We start from the raw sequence: 27,540 nt of genomic DNA, 5'->3' as shown, positions 1-27,540 counted from the left end.
CAATGTCTTCAAAGATGAAATGGTGTTGATTGTGAAATATGGATAACTTTGCCTCTACCTGTTACTATTGCCTGGGAGCTAAAATTTACATTAATGTACTTACATGCTGTCTATCACTCTAACATTTCCATGGATAAACAAGAGAACCCGGACCTTCTTACAGTGTTTTCCCTATCTTCCCTTCCCTAATGTTGTCTGGCATACACTGCCATAATCTTTCTTTCTTTTTTTTTTTTTTCTCTCCTTCCTTGTGCCTTCCTTCACATGTTCCTTCTTTTGCTATTTTCTTCTTAGACTGCAGCTGGAGTCACCATATGTGGGCTAGATTTTAAAGTGGCTAACACAAATGCCACTGACAGTATAGCTGTGATCATCCAGTGCAGTGCAGGCAGATTGTTTACTCTGCAGTGCCAGACAGTTGTGGTCCATGAATGGATAACTGGAGCACAGAAAATGATGTAATAAACCTTGCAGTTGTTCCCAGCAAGATATCGAACAATAAATAGTGCAAAATACATGAAGAATCAACAACAGAGATTTCATGGTGTAATTGTCATGGGCAAATTCAGATTTAAAAGAAGAATAATTATAGTTTGTAGCCTCAAACATGGAAATGCGGGTAAATGCTGTATAGTCCTCCCTGGAGATCTTCCTGAACAGATCTGTACAAGTTGACCTTCCTGAACAGATCTGTACAAGTTGACCATGCAAACCCACAAGTAATGAATGTTTCTCCCTCAGGTCTTGAAGCTCTTTTCCAGATAATGATCTGTCATGTTATTATAAAGCATTACATACACTATGCAGTACAAGCCCTGTGGAAATTATATTTTTTCCCTATTTAATTAAAGCTAACTTTCTTACTATTTTTCAAGAATTCTTCTCAGTGTTTTCACTTTGTCAGTTCTTTGAAGGATCTTTGGTAACTTTTGCTTTACTGGTAGCTTGAGTATACCTGGATATCAGCTGAGTGAAGGGATTCATATTTCACTGCATTTTGGTTTAGAATCTGTTTTGAAATTCTCGTTACCATGCGGACCTTTTAGGTCTGTATCCTAAATTATAGAACCTAGACTGGGAAAAAGTACTCCTCCTTTTGACTCTTAATTTGAGGGAACAAAATAGAGAAAGTATTCCAAAAGATCCATGTTGCTATGTTGAACTGTAAGTAAATTGGTTTGTATATACATATGTAAAATATATTATATATAGATAGATATATACAGATAGATACATACCTTTATTTTTATCTATATGTACATGCAGGCACAATGTATGGGTATAAATAATATAGTTCAATGAGTAGATATAGTTCCTATATTTCCCTTGTTGTTGTACTGTTCAGCTTTCAGATGATTACTTATCTCACTTTTTAAATGCTATATGCTGATTTTTTAATATTCCCCAAAATTGTCATCTGCCAAATATTCCTGCCTTCAGTATTAAACAAAAGATGGGAAAATTGTTACCAAAAAAAAATCACAGATTTTACCATAGAATTGCTTCTTTAAACATGCAGAAAAGAGATAGAAATATATATTAGAAGACATAGTTGGGTAATAAATGCTACTGCTGAGTCTCACAGGTTGTGATTCTGGTCCTTTTGCCCCTTCCCTTCAGGCACCTCAGTCAGATTTGCTTTCTTGTGATGAAGTAATTCTTTCACTGAGAAGCATTACTGATGGGAACTAAATTGGGATTGGCAGTGGAGAAGAAAGGGGGGACATGAGTCTTCTCAGCCACAGCTCCCCTGAAGTGGCATGTGAGCATTTCAGAATTCAAGTTCCTATGTGCTCCTTTTATCTGTGAGAAGCCAGCATTGGCAATAGAGACTTCTTGGGAGAACAGTAATGCTGATAGAAACACATTTTTTCTGTATCATTTCTGTCATCCTGATGAACTATGTATATTCCTCTCGTTCTCTTGTCTAGGTTCTGTGTGTACCACTCGGATTAAGACAGGGGTGGGCTATCCACAGCTAAGTGCTGTTATTGAGTGTGCAGACTCAGCACATGGCTTGAAAGGACATATCATCTCTGTAAGTAACTGTCACCCACTCTGATTCCCACTGTGCAAACTGTTGTGGAACAGGAGAATCAAACAGTCCAGTACCCTGCATGTTAAAGCCTGTCCTTCTGTCATTCCCAGTTGACTCCTGTGCTAGTTCCTAGGACAGTCAGTGGAGATCCAGATGTAAAAAACCAGCTCTCTAACATTTAAAATATGTGGGTGCCTCACTTCTGTTTTATTTTTCAAACTCTGCCTCTTCCTTTGTGGAGTAAGCTGTTATGTAAACAGAATAGGAAGCTTGGTAATGTTTTCACTATTGAAGCAAACTGTAATTCCTATGAAAGACTTCTGTAGGGGTGGAATGTAAACATTGCTTTCCTCAGAGTGTGACTGAGGGATAGGCAGGCAGGCATAGAGGGGAGCACAAGGGAAAATGATGCGAGCCCATCTGTGCCCTGGTTGGATTGATTCAGAGAGCATCCACACAAAGCTCTCTGTGCAGGGGCAGGAGTGTTTGAGGTGGCTGTTTTGAGCACAGCTAGCACGTGAGCCACTTATGTTCTCACTAAACTCTGGGGAAATAACAAGCCTGTGGGGGAAAAAGAGCATCTGTCTGTATTGCCTGCTAATGGCAGTTTCTACTCTTGTCAGCAAGACCAGATTCACCTCACAGAGAGAAAGTAAATTGGTAGTAAGCATGGCCCCAGACTGAGCTGGAGTGCAGCCTGCAGCACCCAAAGGTCCTGTGTGCTTGGGCATACACAGGCATGTCAGGCTGGCACAGCCTCTGCAGGCTGCCTGTGAGGCAGCTGCTCATGGGGAGGGCACAGGGGCTCACCTGTGTGCTGTGCTCACAGCCAGCAGCCTCCCTCTGCCCCTCTAGGAGAGACCACACACTGGATTTTAGTTCTACTGCCAAGTGAAATCACTGGAAAGCCCTGGTTTCTTTGACCCAGTTGGGACTAGTATCCATGGGAGGAAGGAATGTTCTGTTGTGTTGTTGAGGAGGGAGGTGAGAGGAAAACAAACTGAGTGGGGGTGGGCAAAGGATTTGACTGGATCTCTTGGAGTATGATGGAGCAGGAACATGTCTTACAGTCAGATTTCTCTTGCTCTTTATTGTTAATGAATGTGCAGTCGCTCCTCTCTATGGCTCCTCTATATGACTTTTGCAGAAAAAAGAAGCAGTCTGTGATTTCTATGACTTGGGCAATATTGCAAATGTTTCTTGCCTATAACAGACAGTAGAACGTGTGCAATAGAGCATGAACACCTCACTCATTACTGTGAAGGCTGCCTAAGTATAGGTGTCATCCTGGCAGGGGTGCTCAGAGACCCATCCTAGTTTTGCAATAATCATTTTCTGCCAGCAGCCCTCAGAAGAATGCTGTTATCCTGATTTTAGAAGAAAACAGGGAGTCTGTATTCAGACTGTTGAAAAATTAGATGGTTCTGTACTGTATTTCCTTTCCTGCTTTGGGAATGGATCAGTTCTTGACTTGCTCAGGTTTCAGTGGTCCCACACCTATTAGCCCCCAGTGGGGGAATGCAGGAGGGCAATTTGATACCCGTCTGCTACCAACATCTGGGCCAAGAGAAATACCTTCAGCTGCAGCTCACATCACTTCAGCTCAACTCTGTCACCTAATCTAAGGAGAGTAAAGCAAGAGTAAGGACATTATGCCTGAATTCTGGAGCATTCAGATGGATATTTGTGTATTTATTAGGGAAAGAAAAAGTTGGACTGCATGGTTGTTGCCAGAGCTCTGGCAAGAACATCATGGAAGAGAGGTATCCTCATGACAGAAAAACACCATATGGCAGCAATTCTAAGTATAGAATTGGGTCTGGTGGCAACAAGTATACATGGCATCCCTCAAAATGTCTCACTGCTGTCTTTCTGCTGATTGAAGAAGGGGCACACCCTACCTGAGCTAAAAAAATCCCTACAGGCAGAGTATTACCACAGCTATCTGTGTCAATTCCCCAGGAGGGAATGTGTCCAGCAGTTTTTGTTATGTTGATATGAAAGCAGCAGGAAGGATGTGAAGAGATTCAAAGCCTAACAGCTAGGTTCATGTGGATTGTAGCTAATGGTGTGATATGGGTTAGTCCCTTGGGGTACTTTCTTATATCCACTTCTGTCTTGTCCAGTACATTCATCAAATTAACTCCCCTGTCTTGTTATGTTGGTATAATTTCCATATGAAGAAAAAGAAGTCTCGCTCTCAGAATGAGGAAGTGATGGTGCTGAGCACAGTCTGAGGCACTGCAGAGAGCGCAGCATGACTGAACCCTGATCTTCAGGAGCTCTGCTAGGATGGGACCACAAACTGGGATTTTAAACGTTCCTATTACTGAAGTTATCATGTATGATTTTTGGAACTGATTCGTTGACAAGGAAAGTGACAATTTTCAGGCAAACATGATAGTCCAAGTGAACACCTGGTGTCTGTCTAGTCATTTACACAGAGAAGTAGGAGGTAAAATTGCACCAGTTACTTTCTTCATGCTAAATTATCTGTAAGACTAAAAGCTCACCTCAGAAATGAATCTTTCATGACTCACTGAAAACAGAGAGGAAACCCTCCATGAGATACAGGCATGGTTTCTGTCCCGTGCTGTTTGTCTGGGAGCCAGTAGTCTCAGTTTTCATTCTTGCTAATCCATTGGCCTTGAGAAAGTGCTGCGGTGAGTTACAGTGGAGGGGGCCTGCTGGAGATGTTTCTTCTAGGTCAGAGAACTCCTCTGCTGGACAGAGGCAGTCACATATTCTAGCAAGCCAGCAATGTGGGGAATGGAAAGCAGCCCTGTATGTGTCCTCTCTCATGTGGCTGTCATTTGATAGAGATCCCTGTTTCCCCTTCTCCCTGCCTGGGTGATAGGTCACCAGCATTCAGTGAAAAGAATGACTAAGGGTTTCTTCACCCAGCTACTGCCATACTGTCCCTTTTTCCACACAGAAACACACCCAGTATATGTAGTTCAGAATAAAGCATCATATGTGCTGTTTTTACTGCTGTAAATGCCACATACATTATAAATCTTCTGCATAATAAATAGCTATCTGTTTGCTGATACCAGCAAATAGATAGCTACAGTGCTTTGTAGAAAGCACTGGTTATGCAGTTTATAATAAAGGTTGCTTGAAACATAAATCGTACTTATAAACTCATTATAAATTGCTTATAATACTAAATGTTCGATCAGTGTATATTGGTTTTCCATGCTGGTTTTTTTTTTCTTTCTTTGGCTAAATTTTGTTGCTGTAAAATGGCTTATCTATCAGGAGAACAAGACTGGGGACAAAAACATTACTTCAGCCACATTAAAGTAATTCTGTTGGGAAAGCTACTTTCCCCTGCCCTTCTTCCTAGCACCCACTTGGCTCAGAATCGTGCTGTCTACAGGTCCCGTGACCGTAACCCTTTTCAGTAGTCTTACTTTGGTGTTATGCCAGTTCCCCTGAATTCAGAGGCAGATTTTTACAGATAAGTTTGCCCAGGGTTGGGTTCTGAGGTAGAAGCTGAGCCTGCAGCAAACTCTATAACTGAAGCCCAGCCATCTACAAGTCATTTTGAACCCAGACCCAGGGCCCTGTTGGAATAAGCCAAATTTCAAGGGTTAGCTTCCAAGGCAATGCAGCAGCAGAACAGTCTTACTTTGTAGACAGAGTGCCTATTTTTTTCACAAGGAATGAAGTGCTTTACTGCATATAGCTTTATTATATAGCATCTTCTGACATAACTGCTTAGTATGTTCCCTTTCTGTTTCCCTTTCTGTGAATCACTAAATTTACCTGCTTATCTGAAGTAACTGAAGACATCTACAGATAAAGAAGGGTTGTGATTCATCATTGTCAGTTACTTTTATCTTAAATGGTAACCCATGAGCTTTTAAGTCTCTTAAGCTGCTCAGCATTTTGTAATTTGGTAGCATTCAAAGTGATATTTTTTGAAGCTGGTGATTAATGGTTACACAGTAAGCCCCCCCATCCTCACGGCACCTTTGAAAGCATAAAACCTTCATCACTGCCACTACTGGGTTTGTTACAAAAGTCAGATACTGAGCCACCCAAAAACAACTGACTACAACCCACCTACCAGAGAGCATTCAAAGCCAATGTCTCTCAGATAGTAAGAGTCCTAAAACTATTCTTTGAAGATTATTAGACTCATCTTTCTACCATGGCTCTTCCTCCCCTGACCCATGCACACGCACTCACACCCTCCTCCAGGCTGTGACAGACTTGTTAAAGGGAAAGAATTGCACAAGCAGAGCCATTAAAAGGAGAGAGAGATTCAGCTGTCAGCCCAGCACTCATTCCTGGAGCTGACAGCAAGGGTGTCTAAGCTCAACAAAAGGCAAAATGTGCTAGAGGTTATCAGCAAATGGAATAAAAGCCTTTAAAGTTCTACCAGGCACTGTTTGCAGCGGGGTGCCCTTTGAAAAGCCACTCACTTTTGGATCCACCTGCTCAGTTTGTGTCTGAATCCTTTTCTGGGCACACAGAGTTTCTAACCCAGAGCCCCGCTGGCAGCTGCCCATCAAAGGCAGCTCTGATACGGCTGATGGAGGGGGTGTCCGGCTGTGCTCGGCCGCAGGTCACGCACAGCCATGCGTTTCTGCCAACAGGGAGGTGAAACAGCATGAGGTAACTGGCCACTCTGGGGGTAGCTTCAAAAGCAGCAAAGGTGTTGGCAGTCTGCAGTGGATCCAGATCATCAAAGGAACGAGGAGCTCTCCTGGTACAATGACTGTGTAGACTAAAGGATCTTTCATCTGGTGCTCAGACTTTCACAAATCCTAAAGAACCATAGCACGTGATGAGCTCTGCTGTGTGCCATTCCTTTTTTACAGCTCTGTCTCACATACACAACCTCCCTCCCCTCAGCTGAACCCCCTTCATTGCACTGAAACTGAAATGTGTAAGTCTAAAATGCTAAAGGTCCAGAGTGCTGTTGCTTCCTTACCAAGACCATAGCATACAGTAAGGAGTAGGATGAGAGGCTCATTTTCACTAAACCAAAAATTGTATTAACTAGGTTTGTTAGAGATTATCAGATAAAAATCCAACATAACTGACGATATATTCCCTCTTCCCTCCCACTGTGGCCTTTTAATATATTGTAAACTGCTGAGAAATTGTTTTTAAATGTCTTCGGTGGTTAAAGGTAGAGGCTTGTGGTACCTCTGCTTCACACAGCCTTACATTAAAATGGCAGGGGATGATTCAGATTGTCAGAGGACGTTTTGTTTTCTGGTTTCTGGGATTTGGAAACTTGCATGCAGGAATTTGCATTGCTGCTGTTGCCAGTGGTATTATCAGTAGACTGTGCAGTAGAGTAGGTGAGCCTCAAGGGGGGAAGCAGTGGAAAGGATTATTTGGATTCTGTGAAAATGTAGCCAAGATGATACATCCCAAGTGCACGGTCAGCTCTCTTGACATGCTGTTCCTGAGCAGGGGCCACAGTGCTGCAGTGCTCACTGGGTCCCTGGGTGACCTCGCTGCCACTCACTGTTGCCTTTTCTTTGTGCAGGACGGAGGATGCAACTGCCCAGGAGATGTCGCCAAAGCGTTTGGTAAGAGCTGTGTGTTGTGACACCCCCACGTGTCTCCAGCGCCCCTGGAAGGCAGGGATGCAGGAATCAGTGTGACCCTGAATGTGTAATCAATTAGCAGGAGGTTAAGTTAGTCCCTGCAGCTGACTCCAGTGAAATTAACGCACCAGGCATGAATTTGCTCTTTGGAACAGACAGTCCAAATTCTGCAGTGCAAAACATAGAGTGGTAAAAGTGATATTTAGAAATTATCTGCCAGGTGTGTATGAGATACACCTGCTGTGAGAGTACGAAGAAAACTCATAGGAGTTTCTTCTGAGTAGGGTTCAGAGATGCCTGTAACGTTGCCAGATCTGGCTGATTTGAGCCCTGAGTGGAAGAAAAGCTGGTGGAATGCACGCTGGACAGAAGAGCAAAACAAAAAGGCAGGCCAGATCCCTGGAGATGTTCTTGGGATCAACTGTCCACTTGAAGTGATGAGATTTTATTTATACTGTATCCCCTAGAGCTAGGCAGATGTCTGAAACATCTAAGTTAATAATTAACAGATTTTGCTTTCATGTAAGTTCAGTGAATTGCGCCAGCTCTTGATGGTAGAATAGAGGATTTAATCTGTGGGTATGGTCTGTTGGGCATGAGAGTTACGTTGGTATAGGGGGGTCAAAATCATCATTGTCACTCTGCCATAACCTTGTTCAGCAGCATATGGGATGCAGGCACTAAATGCATCCTGAGATGACAAGGCATTTAAAGGTACTCTCCCACCTCCCAAAAGGCCAGACTCTTTGGAGGTGTCAAGTAGGGTAATGCCTGGAATACAGTGGGACAGCACAGTCTCTCATGGGATTTCAGGGTGGTATGAAAACAAAACATAGCACATTATGATGCAGAATGTCTGCTTTGCAGGAAGCTTTGCAAATATGGAAAGTAGAGGCAGGCCTAAACTCAGATTGCAGACTTGCCAAGAAAAACTCTAGGCCTGGAACTCAACTCCTGGAATAATTGAAACCAAAATCTGTCTTCTAAGTTTGCAGACAGCTCCAGTTTTGAGACAGATCGCATCACAAGGAAGACTTAATTAGAGAATTCTAAGGACAGCTGTGGAGTGATTGCTACCAGCAAGGAATGTGCTTGGTCATAGGATTTCATATAACCCTTGTGTTACCCAGTGGTGATGTGATGCAGATACTTCAGTTGGGTGATTCCAACATAGCTGAGCAGCAGCATCCACCCTCTTAGACAGGATTGTGTTAAAAAAATGCCCAACCTCTCCTCAGCCCTCACTCTGACATGGTGCCTGCAGTGAGGTCTTTATTCTGCCTTTCTCTGGCTTCACAGCTCACCAAGTTCTTACTGGTGGTGTGGTCCTTGGGAGCTTGTGAACTGAAACTGTGACTTCACTGTATTCCTGGCTGTCTGCGCAGAAACCTGGCCTGTGGGAAAGGTCTTTCTTCAGCAAGAGCATTTCCAGAAGCTAGAACAACAGGGAGCAACTTCACAGTGTTTCAAATGTTTTTCTTTGTAGTGTTTATTACAAGTCTGAAAGATCCCTGTAGTCTCCTTGGACTAACTGAACCTGAACCTGCTTGAAACCTGTGAAGAGACAGTTTTTGGTTTTGCTGTTCATCAAGAGGTGCTGGGATTCCCAGTGGTACATGTCTGAAGGCTGCCACAGGATTATCCCTTGGACAGAGGAGCATCAGAAAGCTGAGATTTTCCAGGCAGTAATTGTACTCTTGATAGTAACCCAGACAGATCAGTGTGACTGTGTGTCACAGCTACAGAGCTGGAAATGATGGAGATGACCCTGAGGCAATAAACTTACTGTATCTGGTTATGTACACTTGATGTAGACACACTGTGAACATCTGACAAGCTGGACCCAGATGTGCCTTTGTCAAAGGTATGTGGCAAAATAAGCTTTGAGATAACATTGTTACTATCAGTGTTTATTGAATGCTAGGAAGTGATCGAAGTGATCGGCTATCTGAATCTCTTAGAGCGCAGCCACCATACCTAACATTTACAAGTCAAAGCCTTGATACTGAATTGTCCAGCACAGACCTCTATGCTTGAGTTACATGAATATATTGGATAGCAAAGACCAGGTGATGGAACACCCAGACCTACAGTGTGATCTAGGGATGAAGGCCTGAACAAAGCATGGATAATAGACAAGAAGAGGACTTTGGTTAAAGTAATTGTGCTGTCTCTTTCTGGTGGATCACTGTAAAATCTTCATGAGATGGGATGATTCCCTATAAAGGAGTGACAGAGCATGTATTTGAATTATGGGAAGTATGAGGGAATCCCAGATGTGAAGACAAGCACTGGAAAATGGCTAAAGATGTGACTGGAGGAGCCAAGTTCATGGAAACAGAAGGAGTAGATTGGATTAAGTGAGAGAATTGTGAAGAACCAAGAAACAATGTTGAGAAGCTTTAAGGTGCACCTGTGACTTGGTGTCAGGACTCAGAGGCAGATTGGGCATTTTGACAGGGGAGACAAGGTAGAAGCCTATTTAAAACTGCAAGGAACTGGGAAGCACTGAAGATGAGGAATAGAAATGCTGGGAGAAACATACTTTGGGAGAGACTGCTGGAGTTCTGAAGCTGTTGGATGGGAACCTGCTATGCATTTGGTAAACTGAATGAAAAAGATGTAGGTTGATAGGAAAGGAAAGAGCTGTTTTGATGCAGGAATGAGAGAAAGCATTTAAGAAATTTATGCTGGGCTCTCAGATGGTTCATACAGCTGAACCCTTGGAAAGGCTGATAACATGAGCACATTTCTCAGAATGCTCCAGGGAGGCACTACTGTCTCCTTTTTTAATGATGAGAAGTCAGAGCACAGAAATCCTAAGTTCAATTGCCTGAGGTCACATATATTTTTCTGACACAGCCAAGAAGGAATGTGCCTTTTGAATCATATGCCAGCATCTTTAACACATTACTGCTGTTCCTTACAGCAGTGGTGAGAAGAGATGCAGGAGCAGGGAAGGAAAAAGAAGGAAAAATCATATGGAAAAGTCAACTGGGGACATAGGCTAGTTCCAGATTATACTGGATCACACTGGTTTTTTTCTCCTGTTTTCAACAGCTGTATGTGTACCTACTGCTGCAAAGGCTTCCTGGCTCAGCTGGAGCACAGGTGAATGTTAATTCCAGGCTAAGCTCTGGTCCAGGCAAACTGAGGCTGCATCTGCCTGGAGGGCTGCCCAGCTCACAAATCCAGGCCGACTCCAGCTGAATTTGTGCAGAGCCAATCTGGTTATCAGTGACTTGTATAATCAGGCATACAAAAGACATCTGAGGGACTCTATCCAGATCCAGCAGAACTGTGTGAGTGCTGCAAGCTCAGGCTGGCGTCAGCACTGCTATTCTGTAATGGCTTGAAAGAGAAGGCACTGTGAAATGTGAATGAGCAAAATCAGCCAAGATACAGCATGGGCCTCAAGGGGAAAGTCAGTGCACGAAAGTAGCATTGTGTAAAACCAGGACGAGTCTGGCCAGCTCTGACTGAGCTGCTGGGATGCTTGTGTGCAACATACCCCATCACATCCTGTGTTATCCAGGCAACAACCAGGTGTTTCCAGTCCTCTACAACCTAAAATAATGGCATGCTGTCAATCTGTACTTGAAAACAAAAGACTGCAGATGGATGTTGCAAACATCACCAGTGCTTCTGGTGGTTAGACAAGAAAAATGTGCGTAAGTTAAAGGCCATGCCAAAAGCTGCAACCTCCTGGTAGGATATTAACTGATGGAAACATAATGGAACAGACTTGAAACTTTCAGACATATTTGCAACACTGAAGGACGGTGGAAGGTTCTGGAGAACATTGGAGAAGTATATTTAATATGGGCTTGTCATTTCTGGAGCAGCAGGGCTGCAAGCATGTGTCGATTCAATGTTTAGACGTGCTGCATCTGCTGTAACATAGCTCCTCTCTTCTGGAATAGCTTGATGAATTATGTTGTAGTTTGCAAAAGTTACTCAAGTTGGATGAGTTTCAATCCTATAATTCAAACATATTTGCTTCCCTCCCAAAAATATGCAGCCAAAAGGAAAATAATAAATAGATACAGAAGTGCACAGGATCCAAAATTCTGTGACTTTGAAGTGTAGTTTTCATGTGCCTTTTGCATTATTAATTTGAAGGCTGTAAGACCCACAACCAAAAATGGCACTAGAATTGGGGATCAGGAGATACTATTGACATGGCAGAATCCAAAATGTCTTTTGGCAGGCTTTTGACTTGTTAAAATGCACTCTTTGCAGCCTTGACCTCAAATCTGTCCCTCCTTCCTCATGTTTTCTTCCACCCACAAAGAAGACATTAGCTAGGTTTCCCAGGGTACTTGTTTTTTAAAAGATGGAGCAAGGTTGTGCTAGGTAGCAACAGGAATTTGCCACCAGTAATTAAAATATGAGTATTCCCTTTGTTTTTGGCAGGTTTTGGCAGGCATGAGTTGAACCAAGATTTTAAAACTCAGCCATCTGAAACAAGAAAGCTCAGGAGAAATCTGCCAGGCAGCTGACATGATAGGATACCTGAATGAGTGCCTGGCTATAAATATTGCTTGTGATGTGCTTTGCATAAGCTTCATTTTTAGTATCCCTTTACCATGGACACAGTGTTCCTTTCAAGCAGGCACCAGGCAAAGGGAGGTGAGGTCAGCAGAGCAGCTGGGTGCTCTGCCCCCAGGCACTGCTGCCAGCTCTGCTCTTTGGCAAAGGGGTGGAGGGAGGAACTGGCACACTTCACTCTTGTCATGTGTTCTAAGATCAAATATTCTCAACTTCAGGTTTGGTAGAAGCTGAGCAGATGTGATAGGGATTTCACTTACTTTTCAGATTTCAAGGTCTGGTGCTTTTGTTGGGATAGTGATAGAGATCAGAGGAAATCCTAATGCCAGACTTTCCTAGTTTGGGGTCTCCCCAGACTTCAGATTTGTTCTTAGGAGGATGGATGTAGTTCAAGCTCATGTGCTTTCTGTGAAGTGTGGTTTATAGCTCAGTTTTTCTGCCAGTTCTGGGAAGAAGCTGAGCAGAGGAGAGGCCTGTTCTGGCACATACACATTGAAGAAGCAGAGAGTATGAACAGGAAAATGTTTTGTTTCAGGGTTGGGTCACCACAGGCTCATAAAAGACTAAAGGCCAAGCTTTTCCAAGCAAGACTAGATATGCCAAAATATCAAAGGAGGAGCTGCTGGTGGAATAGTTCCAGCCCAGCTGGAAATACTGGAGATCACAGTAGAAAATTGAGAATGATTCCAAAAACCTTATTCCTGATCTTAGTCCCAGCAGAGCTGATTTCATGATTTACAAAGCCAGAGGAGATAGACAGACTGAACAGTCATGATTGAGTATTCAGTGTTGCTATTCAGTATCTGGAACACATTTAGGAGTAGTAGCTATGGGTTAGACTTCTTTGTGGTGTGTGCTGAGAACCATAGAACCCAGGAGTGATGGTCCTTGGACCAGAATTTTTAAACAGGAACCAAATGAGATGCATCCAGATCTCTTTGACTAGGAATCATCCAAAACAACACTGAACACAAATGGGTGATGGACTTGAAAAATCATTATTTCAGTTAAAAATCTGAATCAATCATTTTATGTCATTGCTGGGAGGATTACATTACATCCATGAGTCTGCTTTCCTTCAGGGTACATTCCCACTCTCCACTTGTGGCCTAGAAGACTCTTGAAGTAGGAACCATCCAATTATGTGTACAGCATTGAGCTGTACAGAGTTAACAGGTCCCAGCCCTGTGTTTAGGACTGCTGATTGCTGCAGTCACAGTTAATAAGGAATTGTGCTCAGATACTATTATGAAGAGTTGAAACTGAATTTGAAAATAAAAGGCTGTGGGATAGAGTAGAATAATCTCTATCTTTGTCATTGTAACAGAAAAGGGGTTTTTTCCATTTAAAGTACCAGAGAAATACAATTCAGCCTGTCAGTTCTAAAGTATAGCTTTTCATCCAAGTTTGCTGTGACTATTACAAGAGGGGACTCTGTACTAAACTGTAAAATGCTGGCTGCTGTTTCCAGAGATCCCTGTGCTCTTGCTTTGGCTTTCACCTTCTGCTTTCCCTGCTTTTTTACGTGTCCTTTTGCTGATCACAGGAGCTGGTGCTGACTTCGTCATGATTGGAGGAATGTTTGCAGGCCATGACCAGAGTGCTGGAGAAATTCTAGAAAGGAATGGCAAGAAGGTGAAACTATTCTATGGAATGAGCTCTGATACAGCCATGAAGAAGCATGCAGGAGGGGTTGCTGAATACAGGTATGAATTCCACACGGGAGCAATTGCAGTGAGCCCTCCATCCAGGAACTTTTGGAGCAGAATTGGGCAGAAGGAAACAGGCCTATGCTGCTACTCCCATCGAAGCAGCTGTTGCCTACATTTACAGCAGCAGATCTGAGGGAGGGGTGACATCAGAGGGAGACAGGGAGAAAGAGGTGGGGTTGGCTGGCTGAGAGCAGTGATATTCACTTGTTTGCAGCTGGTATGGTGTGCTGTCACTGCTGCACCAGTTGTCTGGTCTGGGAAGTCATTAGGCACTCTTCTGACTTACTGCTCCTTCAGGATGTGTATGAACTAAATGCTGGAACATGACATAGCAGCCTGCAGTTTCTGTCCCTCTGCTTGTCCACATTGGGTGTCTTCTTGGTGTAGGGATTCCCAGCTAGCCCACAGGCTCCCTTCTGCTTGCAGAAGGTGGGTGCTGGTGAGCTGGTGAAGCTCAGCTGGGGTTTCCCCAGTACAGAGATGAGGACCAGGACTTCCAAAGCATTCAGACACCAGCAGCAGCTCTGGGACTCCCTTCTGCGTTTTTTGGGCAGTCTTCATAGGCAGCAGAAGCCTGCTGTACAGTTTTTCCAGCCCTCTTTTGGTAACAGAGCATCAGAGTAGCCTCAAATAATGCAGAATGCAGAAGCTTCCTTTTTGAGCTAACTCCTCAGGGGGGAGGTAAGGAAGACAGATTTTGCAAAGAAATCTGTTGTCCATTGCTGTTTTACTCTGGAAAGTGCTGACAATGTTGACTTCTTGGAAAAGCAGATGACATCAGAAAACCTCTGTGTCTTTTCTGAGTGGCAGTCTCGGTCACTACCATTGGACAACATGGTTCTTACATACTTCATTGGAGAATGACTCCTGTCTTACAGTAAACACTGGTTTATTGAGGGGTCCCTTTTGATTCTTCTCTGCTGGCATAGATTCAGGCTCTGGTCCCATCTGGTAAATTGCTGTTTGCAGGCGTCTCAGTACACCTGCACTTCCAGCCACACACTGGGGGTTGATGAGTTTTGTTGGCCTCATCTGCTACAGCCACTCCAGGATACAAGTTTTTCCCAACGTGTCCTGCTGCTACCATGGGTAAGAGTTTCAGCTCTGTGAAGGCGACAGCACACAATGTAAAGCAGAATGAGATCCACAAAATGAAATGGAATTCATGCTTTGACACAGAGATAAGCTGATAGATAGCAATCCCAGATGTCATGCTAGATAGAAGGATCTTTGATCCCACCTCCTGTTCTCCACCCCAGCATTGACTCCTGTGGTGGTTTTCCTCTGCACCATAAAATTGTGTATTTGTTCACATAGCACTTAGTGGAGTGCAAAGTGGTAAAACTTAGCCTCTGTCAGAGCATTTACAACCTAGATTGTGGCCTAGTTCATGGCATCACAGAACCATTTGGGTTGGAAGGGACCTTTAAGGTTCATCTAGTCCAACATCCCCATAATGAGCAGGGGCATCTTCAACTAGATGAGTTTGCTCAGAACCCTGTCCAGCTTGGCCTAGAGTATTTCCAGGCATGGGACATCCACCAGGTCTCTGGGCAACCCATTCAGTGTTTTTGCTTTCAAACAGAACTGGTTTTTGCAGAAGAAAGAGCTGCACGAGATGCCATCTGCATCTGAGACAAGCTGAAATGGTACACCAGACAGATGTTGCATATCTCTGAGTTTTGATTCACTTTGGGTTCATATGCCACTGCCCAGAAGCAGTGCGCAGTCTGGGAGCTCTTTTTTCTTTTTTTGTGCCCTAGCAAGTCTACTTGTCAGCAAAGCCTCAGAACAAATGGTCTGAGTGGACAGCACTAATAAGTGTCTCTTAGTATAAAAGTGGCAGCTGCCAGTTGCACAGTTGTGCTGGCAGCCTTTACCTGAATGATCATTTCCTGCCCTGTGCTACCCTGAGCTTGAGTCCGCTGGAGTGTGGGAAAGGCCTGATGCTGCTCAGGCCTGTGGTTATTGGCATTTCCCTGAGAGCCAATGTGCTCACTGAGCAGCCCAAATGTGCTGCCAGATCTCAGTGCAGCACAGTCCTTAGGGACTGGCCTCCACAGAGCTGGTGAAAGATGCAGGAAGAGTTTGAGAAGGCTGGCTGTACCAAGAGGACAAAGGACTAAGGCAGCTCTTAAATTCTGTTCTACCTAATTAGGTGTGTGTGATCTGGCAATAAAATTTATTGCCAGCAGGAGAACTAATTGACACTGGTCCCTCTTAAAAATGAAATAAAGTGCAAGTATCCCATCTTGTAGGAGCAAAGGTTATACAGAAAGGTGCTGTATTTGGCTCAGTCTAGACAGACCTTTTAAAGTCATTATGTGCAATGCTATACAAATTTGGCTTGATCCATAGCTGTATTTTGATTTGCATCCTTGATTTGAGAATTTCTTGGGGACCAGGTTCTGAAACTTTCTCAGCAGCAAGGGAGCAGGAGCACCATCTGAAATTTTTAGTCTCTGTTGAAATACTACCTTTCTGCACCACTAATAGGTAGCATGGAGGAGTCTCCCAGTGTACTGCTAGATACAACAGCTCCAGACACTAAATCTGTGAGCCTTGGGTCTTTACTGGGGAAGTGCTGATACTCATCTTCACTCTGCAGCCATGACACTGACCTGGCTGCCTGTACCAGCCTTGGGCTCAGTCTTCCTTGGCCTGTCCCAGCATGAGTGTCACTGTGGTTTAAAAATAGCAGCGGCTAAATCCAGCATTGTAAATGTGCTGGGCATTGAAGGGGGATTTGAAACAGCACAAGGTTGCCCTTATAGTAAAAGTTACAGGAAGTTTAATCACTTCCTAGTTTAGCTGATGGCAGGCTTGAACCAAAAGGGTTCTTAGTCAGCATTTTAAATGCTGGATACCCCAAACTTGACCCAAACAGGTCAAGTCAGTGGGGCTCCTTTATATGCATTTAAAAAGCCCAGCTGTAAGTCTGTATTGGTGACCCAAATAAGCTGTTTTGTCTTTAAAAGAGCCTGAACACTCACAGTGTGTTATTGGAGCAGTGGGGAGCTCAGTGTGCTCAGTCCCCTGCAGAATCAGACTGCTTGTCATTTAACTTCATCTTCTCAAAATTCCACATGTTGGCTGGAGAACCTGAGCCTGCAGCAGCTACATTAAAACTGACAGATAAGGTGAGATGGCTGTGGCAGGGAATAAAAGTCATGAGAGTAATTGTTTTTGTAATGAATATGTCAAGCTGATCCCATTTAATCTGTGTACTCACTTTCATTTATCTTATGTCATTTATATATTGGCTTATCTTTACATTTTCACCTCCTTCCATGAGGAATATGGATCAGAGCTGGGGATTTCTGAAAGGCAGTTGTTATGTTTCTTTTGTGGGAGAAGAGAAATAAGGCAAGCAGGGTCTGAGGATGCATGCAGTATTACTCAGTTCGAGTCAATTTGTTTTTGTTAATCCTTTTGAAATTTCACAGGTTTTGTGTGAATGCTGCAGTTCTATTGTGGCCACTCAGCAATTCACAGCTGCTGTTAAACTGGGTTTGGGCACTTTATATTAACTGCAGGGTGAAATTTTGGCCACAGAGACAGAGTAGCACCAACTGCCAGCTGCTGCTCACCATCTTGTGTATCCCAAATGATAGCCTGGAAGACCTGCCCCTAGTTCCTCCATTTCTTATATGCCCCACTCAAAAGATTGCTTCATGCCAGGGCAGCCTGACCCCTTTATTCTGACCCACATTTTGCTGGGCTGACAGAGCACCATCTCATGTGTTTCATCCCATGCAGCCTGCCAGGATTCCCACCCACCACACACATCCCTCCATGCAGCAGCCTTCAGCTGGCCAGGAGGGGCACCACAGACTGGGCCCTGTGCAAAGAGTCTGAAGCAAATTGTTTTCTCTTTCTGTTCAGTGGCTGGCAAGAGTCAGAGTTACTGCTGAGAGCATCTGAGCACACCTTTCCCAGCCGCTGGGAGCCTCAATTGCTCTGTCATCACCTTTCTTTCTGAGAAGGGGTTACTTTTGGGTCATAGCTCCAGGAGAGATGTCAGAGCAGCAAAACCCTCAGCAGCTCCTGCTGACTTGCTTATGCAGCTCTCTGCCAAGTGTGCCAGCTTTTGTGACAGCCCGTGTAATGCATTGTCATGGTTTATCCCAGCAGGCAGTAAACACCACGCAGGCACTCGCTCACTCCACCCCCCAGTGCGATGGGAGACAGAATTGGGGAAAAAACAGCAAAATTCATGGCTTGAGATAAAGACAGTTTAGTGGGACACAAAGGGAAGGGATAATAACAACAGCAATAATAATATACAAAACAAGTTATACACAATTTTTCACCACTCGCCAACCAATACCCAGCCAGTTCCTGGGCAGTGGCCCCAGCCAGCTTTCCCCCCTAGTTTATATACTGAGCCTGTTGCCGTATGGTATGGAGTGTCCCTTTGGTCAGTTTGGGTCAGCTGTCCTGGCTGTGTCCTGTCCCAACTTCTTGTGCCCCCCAGCCTACTTGCTGGTGGGGTGGTGTGAGGAAGAGGAAAGTCCTTGACTTGCAGTAACCACAGCTTGGCAGTAACTAAAACACTGGTGTGTTGCCAACACTGAGGGCTGTCCACGGGACACAGTTCCTTTACAGCTGTCCCTTTTCTAGCATGAGTCACACAGGGACTACGCTGCCTTTGGGAGTGCACTGCGCGTCTCCTCAGGTGTGTCCAGGTGTGTCTCCTCTACCAGTGGCCATTGCTGTTTCATAAATACACTTGAGGAGAGGTGTCATGTGCTCCTCTGACTTGCTGAAAGTTTGGTGGCTCACACCATTTTTGGAGCCAGGTGGAACATCTCTGGAATGATGCCGGCCGTGGCCTTATCCCACACAAGTCACACTGGCCCCCCATGTCACCTGAACCCTGCTGTGTTTGCCCAGCACAGCACCCATGTGGGTGCTGGTGGAAGTCAGCTGGGTGCTCATCACGTTGGGCACTCATGAATGTACTAACAGGGTGTTTGGACATAAATAATTTGGGCATGCATGCATGAACTGATTGGATGCTTATGCAGAAATTATTGGCTATTCATGCATGAATTAATTGGGCACTCCTGCATTAATTTATTCAGTGCTCATGCATGAACTAGTCTGGCACTCACACAAGAGCACAGCAAGCCCAGTAATTCATGGCCTATACGTCACTCCTCGGGAAAGCACGCATTGGGGAGCCCTTAGAAGGTTAGTCCAGTATGAACTCTTTGGACATCATCACAGTCTTAACGTACATAAGTTAAAAACTCCATTTTTCCTCCCTATGGACCAGCCACCAGGGATTGATACTGTAGCAGTTCACTTACTAAATGTCTCTCCTCCATCCTGAGCACTGTGTTAAAGGGGTTAACATTTGGTTTTATAGCCCTATGGATACAGATCCCACCCCTGGGCCAGACTACAGCAATTAATAGTGCACCAGTGTGTGCATACATGTAGTGAAATTCCACCCACGCTTCCCTGGGAACCAGATGACTTCTCAGCTCAGTCTGAGCAACATGTTATCTATTAAAAACCCCTTTCCTCTGGGGACAAGACTATTGGGGTTAATGTTAGCACAGCTTGAGTATATATTCATCAGAAACTTCATCCCCTTATCTCTGTGGACAAGGCTGTGGAGCTAATCTCACACCTCTCTTCTAGTGTGTTTTCCCCAGTATGATGTCTACAGGTTACTCCTTGATCAACAGGACATCCCACCAGCTGACTCTGGAGGAGCAATAGCGAGGGTTTAGCTGTCAGAGCTTTGGGGCTGTGTCATTAGGTGTTCACCACTTCTGTAGATCTTGGTCTCCAAAGCCTTAAGTGGCAACCCACAGGCTTCAGCTTCCAGACACCATTGTAGCCACTGCAGGGATCTCTCCCAGGGGCAGTGGCTGTAACCATCACCCATTTCTGTATTTTTTCACTGAAAAAAGGACCACCAAGCACTCATGTTCATAGGAGCAGTGTGCAGCTTATGACCCACAGGATGCTTAAGCACAAATTAACAGGGAATTTACATTTACTGATGGTGCATTCATGCATCAGCTAATTGACCTCTCATGCATGAACTGAATGGGCGGCCATGCACGAATGCAGTAAACCCTGCGCTCCTTGCACAGAACAGCATGCAGGGCTCTTCAGGTGGGAGGACATGGTAGAATTTGCACTGGTTTCTGCAAATCCCAGACATGGCACTGTCTCTCACAATCTTGCAGGAAGCTCCCTGGAGCCTGAGCTCAACCTCCCAGTTTTGACTGGAAGAGATGGGCATGGCCAAAAGCAGGAACAGTGGCATGAGTGTCGTTTCAGCCTTTTCCTTCTGGCACTGGAGCTGAAAATAAAAGCCTGGGAACTCCCAGCAGCAGAGGCCATACAACAGACCCCTAAGCCCTGTGCAGTCTGCAAGATGCCAGTGGCACATCCATCTTCCACTGGCCACTCACTGCAGTGCTTATTTAAGAGTTTCAAGAAAGAGTCAATTACTCATCAGATGTAGGGAGATTAATCATGGCTCCTTACTTGCATGGCATATCCACACTTTGCCTTTATTGTCTCCCTAGGGCTGTGACCTCACATTTAAACTAACAGGATGAAATATAGGCAGGCTCACACTGAAGTACCTCCACATAGCAGCTGTTGCTGTTGTTAATGATTCACAAATGGAGCCTACAAACAGGCATGCCCTTTCTTGTACTATCCCCTGGAAACTTTTAAGGAAGAAGCAAATAAAGCCACATTTAGAATAATGAAAGACTGCTGCCATGATTTCTGCCTCCATTTTGTAGGGCAGAAGGAAAGCATCTCCTCATCTGTCTTAGACCCTCCCTTTCCAAGGCTTCCCTTCCCAGAAGAGCCAGTGTGCCAGGCAGGACAAGCTTACTCTAAAGTGTAGTGGGATCACTGCTGATGCCACTGATCAGCTCATAAAGGGTCTCTGTTACAGGAGGGATTGCTGAATATGGGGCTGGAGAAAGCTGGAGGAGGAGTGGAAGTTATTTGCCTGGATTCTTCCATCGTGTAACTCTTTCAGATGTGCTTTTTGGGAACAGTGTAGTCTGTGCTGGCATGCACCAGCACTTGACAGTATTCACAGCATTGGTATTTTTCTGGCCTTTTTGCCTGGCACTGAATTGTGCTAGATCACCTTTTAGCTTCAAGGGACAGCTGTGCAGCAGGTTTCTGTAACAGGTTTCCTGCTCTCTCTCTCTCTCTGTGAGCTCTGGAGAATCACACTAGTAGGAGACAGCCGGAGCACTTCCATCTGTGGCTGATCAGTAACATGGGACAGAGCCCAAGGGCCATGAAGCCTCTGTAGAACTGTGCTGGGTGGTGTCTGCTGAGAACCAGCTCCAACATTTCTCTGTTTGAGTCTGGCCGTTCCTTACACTTTAAGGTTGCAGCTCTCACAGTCAAATTTACTTTTCAATAAAGCTGGAAGTTCCACTTGCTTGTAGGCAGATGGTAGAGGGGAGGAAGGGGCAGATCTGTAAATAAACTCATGGGATATTGGAGCATCTACAAGATCTGTCTGCTTCTACTTCTCAGTGTTGGTGGTGAGTGGAACTGAGGCATTTCAGTGCTTGAGAGCACCAAGCAGCAGCAAGCAGTAAAGCTGGGGGCACGTTTGTAAACTGCAGCCCGCAGAGTTCAGTGCCACAATTCTCCATTAAACACACTCATGTTTTGCATCCATATGAATGCAGTGACTGATCTCTTCTGCAGGGCTTCAGAGGGCAAGACTGTGGAGGTGCCATATAAAGGGGATGTGGAACACACCATCCTGGACATCCTCGGGGGGCTGCGCTCCACCTGCACCTACGTGGGAGCTGCCAAACTGAAGGAACTGAGCAAGAGAACGACGTTTATCCGGGTCACCCAGCAGCACAACGAGGTCTTCTCCTAGCCTAGGCCTGGGGGGCTGGAGAGAGGGCTGGGGAAGAAGAGCAGGAAGGGCTGCTCTCTTCCTTTGCTTTCTCCTCCATCTTGTGTTAGTGGCAAACTTCCCTCTCTCTCTCTCTCAGAACAGCAGTGTCATAGCCATTGGCTATGGCTGGGATTTGGAAGGGGAAGGTCATGCTATTAACACAATGCCATTGATTCAAAATGCAATTGCCTCATCTTTTATCATTGTGCCTATTTTATTTTTTAGTCATTTCTTCACCTGTTTTTTTCCCCCCTCTGATAAAAAGCTGCTGAAACCTCAGTTAACAAGGAATTGGCTTGTACAGACATGGCTGTTGACGCCTGCACACATTCACACATTCCCTTTTCTAAGACTGACCTGTCAGCTACCACCACTTTCTGGCAGTGCACCTTTCAGAAATTGCAGGCTGGGAGAGAAAAAGATGCAAGGAATTGCATGGACAAAAAAACCCTCAAATTCTCTTCATCTTTTTTCTGGCTAAAGAACAGATGATATGGCACAGCTGCCAGAGGTGGATGGTAGATGAGGCCTGGCTGCTGGTGAGATGTGATGCTAAAAACACCAGATCTCTGTCACTTTCAGTTCACAGGGCTGATGTTGCTGTTCTTTCTTAAACCTCCCTGTTCAATGGACTTGCCCCTTCAGAGAAGCGGGCACTGAATGTAGCAAAACCGTGCTGGCCCCCGTGCCCCCGTCTGAGGAGATCATTCAGGTGACCACTTTTCAGAGCTTGCCTGCTTTATCATAAGTGCAGTTATTGAATTACCTGGGTTCCTGCTTTTACCTTCTCTCTGGGAACAGGTTTTTAAGATATTGAAACTCAGCAACTGTAAGCCTGACATGGGGGGACGATTCTTTGTAGCCCTCCCTGTTCCCTTGCCTGCTCACATCCATTTAGCAAAGATGTAAAAACACTGTGCAGTGCATTGTCTGTGGCCAGGTGGAGGAGGCCAGAGGGATCAAATTGCCTTCTGGTTACGTGGTACCACTCCTTTGCAGTCCTTGACATCATGTAAAGCAAGAGAGAGCTTTTGGCAGAGCAGCCTGGTTGATTGCAAGACACTATCAGGCTTAGATGGAGTTAAAGCATTTGCTCTAAAGGCAGTAGTGAATATTTGAGACTCTGAGTAACACCTCAATAAAGTGTAATGGCCTGATAATTAATTGATAAATCACAATGAAAATTTCTTTGGAAATACACATTGCATCCACATGAATACCACAGTAGCTCAATATGATAAATGATGTAAAAGTGAGCACCAATGAATTAATAATGCTTGGCCACTTACTTTAAACTGCTGCTGAGATCATAATGCAGCTGATGTTACTTCAGTACTTCAGAGTCTTACTTTCCCCTCCTGTAGACATCTGTGGAAAGAGGCAGGCTTTCTTTGAAAAGCAAAAAAGTGATCTGTAGGAAAAGGAATAGCAAAGAGAAACTCTAGAATTAAACTTATACGCTGGACCGCTCAAAAAGCCAGTCACAAGGACTGGTACAGTTAACCATGCTGAGAAGCAAATCCAGGCCACAAGCTGATCCCTGGTGATTTTTCAGTGTGTTGTGCACATTAGAAAAAGCAGAGGGTATCTTCTAAATTTCCTGGTATTTAACATGTAGGATGTACTTCTTAATTGTGGGATGACCTCTTCCTCTGCTTTGGAAGAGAACGAGGGCCTTGATGTGAGCACATGTTATGCTTGTGCTGGCTGCAAGGACCATTTGTCTTGCCCACACATCATAAAGGAATGTGAATGCAGAAGAGAAGCAGGCCCTATGAATCCAGGCCCTGATCTCTCCAGTTCCCTCCAGCCTGGAAGCATCATGTTAAGAGAATGCCAGGCTTCTCCACCACAGAAAGGCACCATGGTCCACCTGCTGCTCTCAGCTGCACTAGGCCCAGAGCAGGGCAGTGTGACCTCTCTGCATCAGTTCAGCTGTGGGACAGCACTGCTCTCTGTTTATGTGATGTAGAGGGGGAGCAAATGGACACCTCTGTCAGGAGTGGGGCTGGACCACCACGGCCCAGGCCTGACCACAGGTGTGTCTCCACACTGGTGCCTTCACATGTGGGAAGTGCAGCACTCTGCTGGTCTCATGCCCACTCTCACTAGCGCTTTTCTACTTTTTTTAGCTACATTTCTAAGTGGAATTTAAGAAATCCGTATGCATATAAGAAAATATATATATTTGTAAACATTTTTTTAAAAGATCATGCGCACACCAAACCAAGCAGCTTTATGATGGCCTCAGAACAGTTTCTTTTCCAAAGGGCAGGTGCTGGGGACAAGGGGAGGCTGCCTCTCTACAAGTGTGGCAAATGGGGCCACTCTTCCACCTCCTTTCCTTCTCCTCCTGCACATAACTCTGATCAGTGACTAATAGGACAGGGACAAGCTATTCTTAAGCTGTCCCAGAAAATTCTTCAGTCTATGAATGACATTTGATGCCATGAATGGTGATTGATAAAGTTTTGATGTTAGGTATTTGGTTTTCTGAATAGCAGGTCTTACCACTGTTTTGATAAGCAACATGTTTTCTTTCATTTTCTCCTCTCCAAAAGTGAGCAGGAGAGAGAAATGAGATGCAGAAAGGCTGAACTGGTGGCATGTCTGCATCTCACCCAGTTATATGTGAATTTTGTTCAGGAATAACCCTTAGCTATGTCAGTGCTTATCACTGACACTGTATATGTGCAGCTCTGAGACAGGCTGGAAAATACAAAAAAACACTGGAGTCCCCTTTAACACCTATTCCTGTGCTGCAGCTCTTGCCCTGATCTTCACTTAGCTCCAGGTCCTGTACCCTGCTCAAGCCTGCTGCCACTCCCACAAGGAACGGAGGCAGAGGGAACCAGGAACACGCTTTGTCTGGCAGGACGGTCCAAGTCAAGACCACAACCACTGACAAATGCCATGTGCCATTTTTAGATCTACCTCACCTGCACATCTAACTGGGTTTTTTGTTACTTGGTGTCCTTTTGTGGGAAAAGAAATTTTTAAACTGCTTAATAATTCTTAATGTTGTCATTCTGCATAACCAGGCCTTCTTTAATCCTACACTCCAACCCCATCCTGTCCAGAGGAATGCTGTGAGTGTGACAGCCTGTACTGCAGGCCAGGGCCATGCCTGCTTCCCCAGCCAGGCAATTGTTGGGCTCCCAAGAGCAGTGTTGAGGTTCCCACTGGATCCACAGGGGTGCAGTTTGACATACCAAAGACCTACAAGTGGGGATGCTGAAAAGGGCAACATTTTGTCATCAAGCAATCCCTGCTGAGCATGTCTGCCTGTGGCTTCTTGGAACATAAGGACACCTCTGACAGCCCTGGCACTCCCAGTGCTGCTCTGGGGTTGCCTTGCTGCAGCACATTTTGCAGGATGGGCTCCTGCCCACAGAGCCTGGTTACCAGAACTCTCCTTGGGAGGGAAGGGCTCGGCACAGGAGCGGCCTTGCGCACTCCCCGGTGACTCTGTGGTGGCTGCAAGGAGTGCACTGTGCAAGTGGACACCTCCTTGTAGGTGTGAATAATTGCTAAAGGGGTGGGCTTGAGCCAGCATCCTGACAGATGCAAAACAAGCCACCAAGGTCTCCATTCTCTGGGAGAAACGCATTCCCATCTGCTCATTGGAACACCCAATGGGGCAGGGGCTTTGGCCGTGCTTTGGTGTCACTTTCTTCTCCCTCAGGGCATGGTGGGGTTGAATGTAGGATGGGGACACCCTGTAAATATGGAGAGTTAAAAGGCAGGATCAGAAGAAGCCTCTGTTTGCCTTTGGGGGAGCTTTTCCTATATAAAATGTGCCTGTCTCTTCTTTAAGCTAGTCAGTAGCAGGGGTAGAAAGGATGAGGATAAGGAAGAAATGTGGCAGCTGTTGGCCAAGCCCCACTGTGTTGGGACAGGTGCTTTCAGTCAAGGACATGATGAGAGTTTGAAGCTTTTCTGAACCAAGCACTCCCTACTTTATACCTGTTGAACTCCACTCTTGTGACAGACTTGTTGCTGCAGCTTTCTGCCGCTGTATGTACAGTGTCTATCCATCACCATCTCACATCCCCCACCGGGGGATGGTGCTGTTTAGTTGCTAATACCAGTTTTACACCAAAAATTCTCTTTTGGAGCCAGGAGGGCTTTTGAAGCCAGTGCCAGATTTGGCCTTGTGTAGAAGAGAAGTGGAGGGGGGAAAATGCCAGGGCTCAAGAACAGGGGTTTTCCCTCTGCAGCAGCCAAGGCCAGCAGGTGGGAGAGGGCCAGCCCTTCCCTGCGGGCTGGGAGCTGGCAGGGGCAGCAGGGTTGAAGCGTGTCTTGAGTAGATGCTGGCACAGCTCTACACTCAGGACAGGCCACTCCCTGCAGCCTTAGCTTCATTTGTGGTGATGCTTAATCGAGCCCTCCCCAACATTTATTTGACACAGTGTTTGCTGGCCAAAGTTTTCATACATAAATCAGTTTGGAGTCCAGGACTCCATGGTGTTGCCTGTGATAACTGTGAAGCGCTTCTGTGTCATTGGCCAAAAAGCTGCTGGGCTTTCAGTGTTTTTCTGCCCTGCTCAGCCCTGCTGAGATGGTGATGAGATGCTGCCCCCTTTCCCTCTGCTGTGGCATCCCCGTGTGTGCTGCCCAATCATCCCAACTGCTCCCAAGTTTTTGTTATGCAATAAAAAGCTTCACCCTGACGGGCTGCAGAGCGTTGTATGGCCATGGGGTGGGTGGGTACAGGCCGCCTTTGGGAATCGTCACAAATAAAAGCCAATGCTCTCAAATGCATTGCCAGGGCAGGGCTGGGGGAGGACTGGGCAGGGAATTAAACTGGGCAAATTATGTCCCTAGGAAAGCTCTCTCCCCTTCAGTCATAAAAGACAAAACACACATTTGCAATTGGCACTGTTATTTTATTAGTACGAGTATACTGAAACAATAAACTTGTACTGGTATACAGACAATTTCTTTAAAACAATTTTGTTCAAATTTTGAATCAAACATTGTTTTATTATAATAATGAAATAATTTCTACCTAGAAAACCTGCAAGCACCATCAAAGAAAGGGACCATAAAATTCAATAAACAGACGCGAGTGTATCCTACAAATAGACACACCACCATTAGAAAATAGAATATGAATTCTTCCATTTTTTTTAATATTTGTTTTAAAAAAGCTAGTGCAAGTACAATATTTTACACTGGAATTACAGAGAGTATGCACGCATATGGAAAAAAGTTCTCCTGTCACAATAAAAGCTCTTAACTATGTCTGTATGCACTTAAAATCTTCTCCTCTTTTCAATAAGGTGCAAAACGTTATTCCCTCCCTATTTTCTCCTTTGTACTGGCCATGTCAGCTCAATTTCTCCCCAACACAAAGCTGCGATATCCCTTTTACTGGGCCTACACTAGGAACTACACTGGAAGTGTGATTTGCAACAACCCTCATTAGTAATACTAGACAATTAAAAAAAAAAATTACTTTAAAAACTACTGATGTCTAATGGCTGGACCTGACCCCGGCTCGGCCAAGCGCCGTTGCCAGCTGCTGCCGGGAGCGGTGACATAGCTAGTACAAAATGGATTTCAGTAGCTCACCCAAACTGAAAAAGGTTGGGAAATTCCCCCACCCCCACTTTTGTAACACTGCGAAAAGAACAGTGTTCAGCAAGTTAATACATTATTAAAAAAAAAAAAAAGGAGCAAATACATACATTAGTGAGTTTCAACATTAGCTGACTGTCGTGAAGAGTTGCATCTATGCCTTAC

General features: G+C 45.0%; 1 protein-coding gene across 1 annotated transcript in view; it reads left to right on the top strand.

Moving 5' to 3' along the window:
• GMPR (guanosine monophosphate reductase) overlaps nt 1-27,045 on the top strand; it is a 41,960-nt gene extending 14,915 nt beyond the window's left edge. The window contains exons 6-9 of the mRNA XM_054285422.1: nt 1,932-2,038; nt 7,551-7,593; nt 13,709-13,868; nt 21,591-27,045. Coding sequence (XP_054141397.1) covers nt 1,932-2,038; nt 7,551-7,593; nt 13,709-13,868; nt 21,591-21,771 — 491 coding nt within the window. The 3' untranslated portion in view covers nt 21,772-27,045. The remainder of the gene's footprint in view (nt 1-1,931; nt 2,039-7,550; nt 7,594-13,708; nt 13,869-21,590) is intronic.
• The last annotated feature ends 495 nt before the right edge of the window (nt 27,046-27,540 follow it).

This window comes from Melozone crissalis, unplaced genomic scaffold (genome assembly GCF_028551555.1).
Source record: "Melozone crissalis strain CALT ecotype California unplaced genomic scaffold, PUWL_Pcris_2 ptg000042l_1, whole genome shotgun sequence".
Taxonomy (NCBI): Eukaryota; Metazoa; Chordata; class Aves; order Passeriformes; family Passerellidae; genus Melozone; species Melozone crissalis.
Note: the sequence above shows the minus strand (reverse complement) of the source record. Positions and strands in the feature narration are given on the sequence as shown.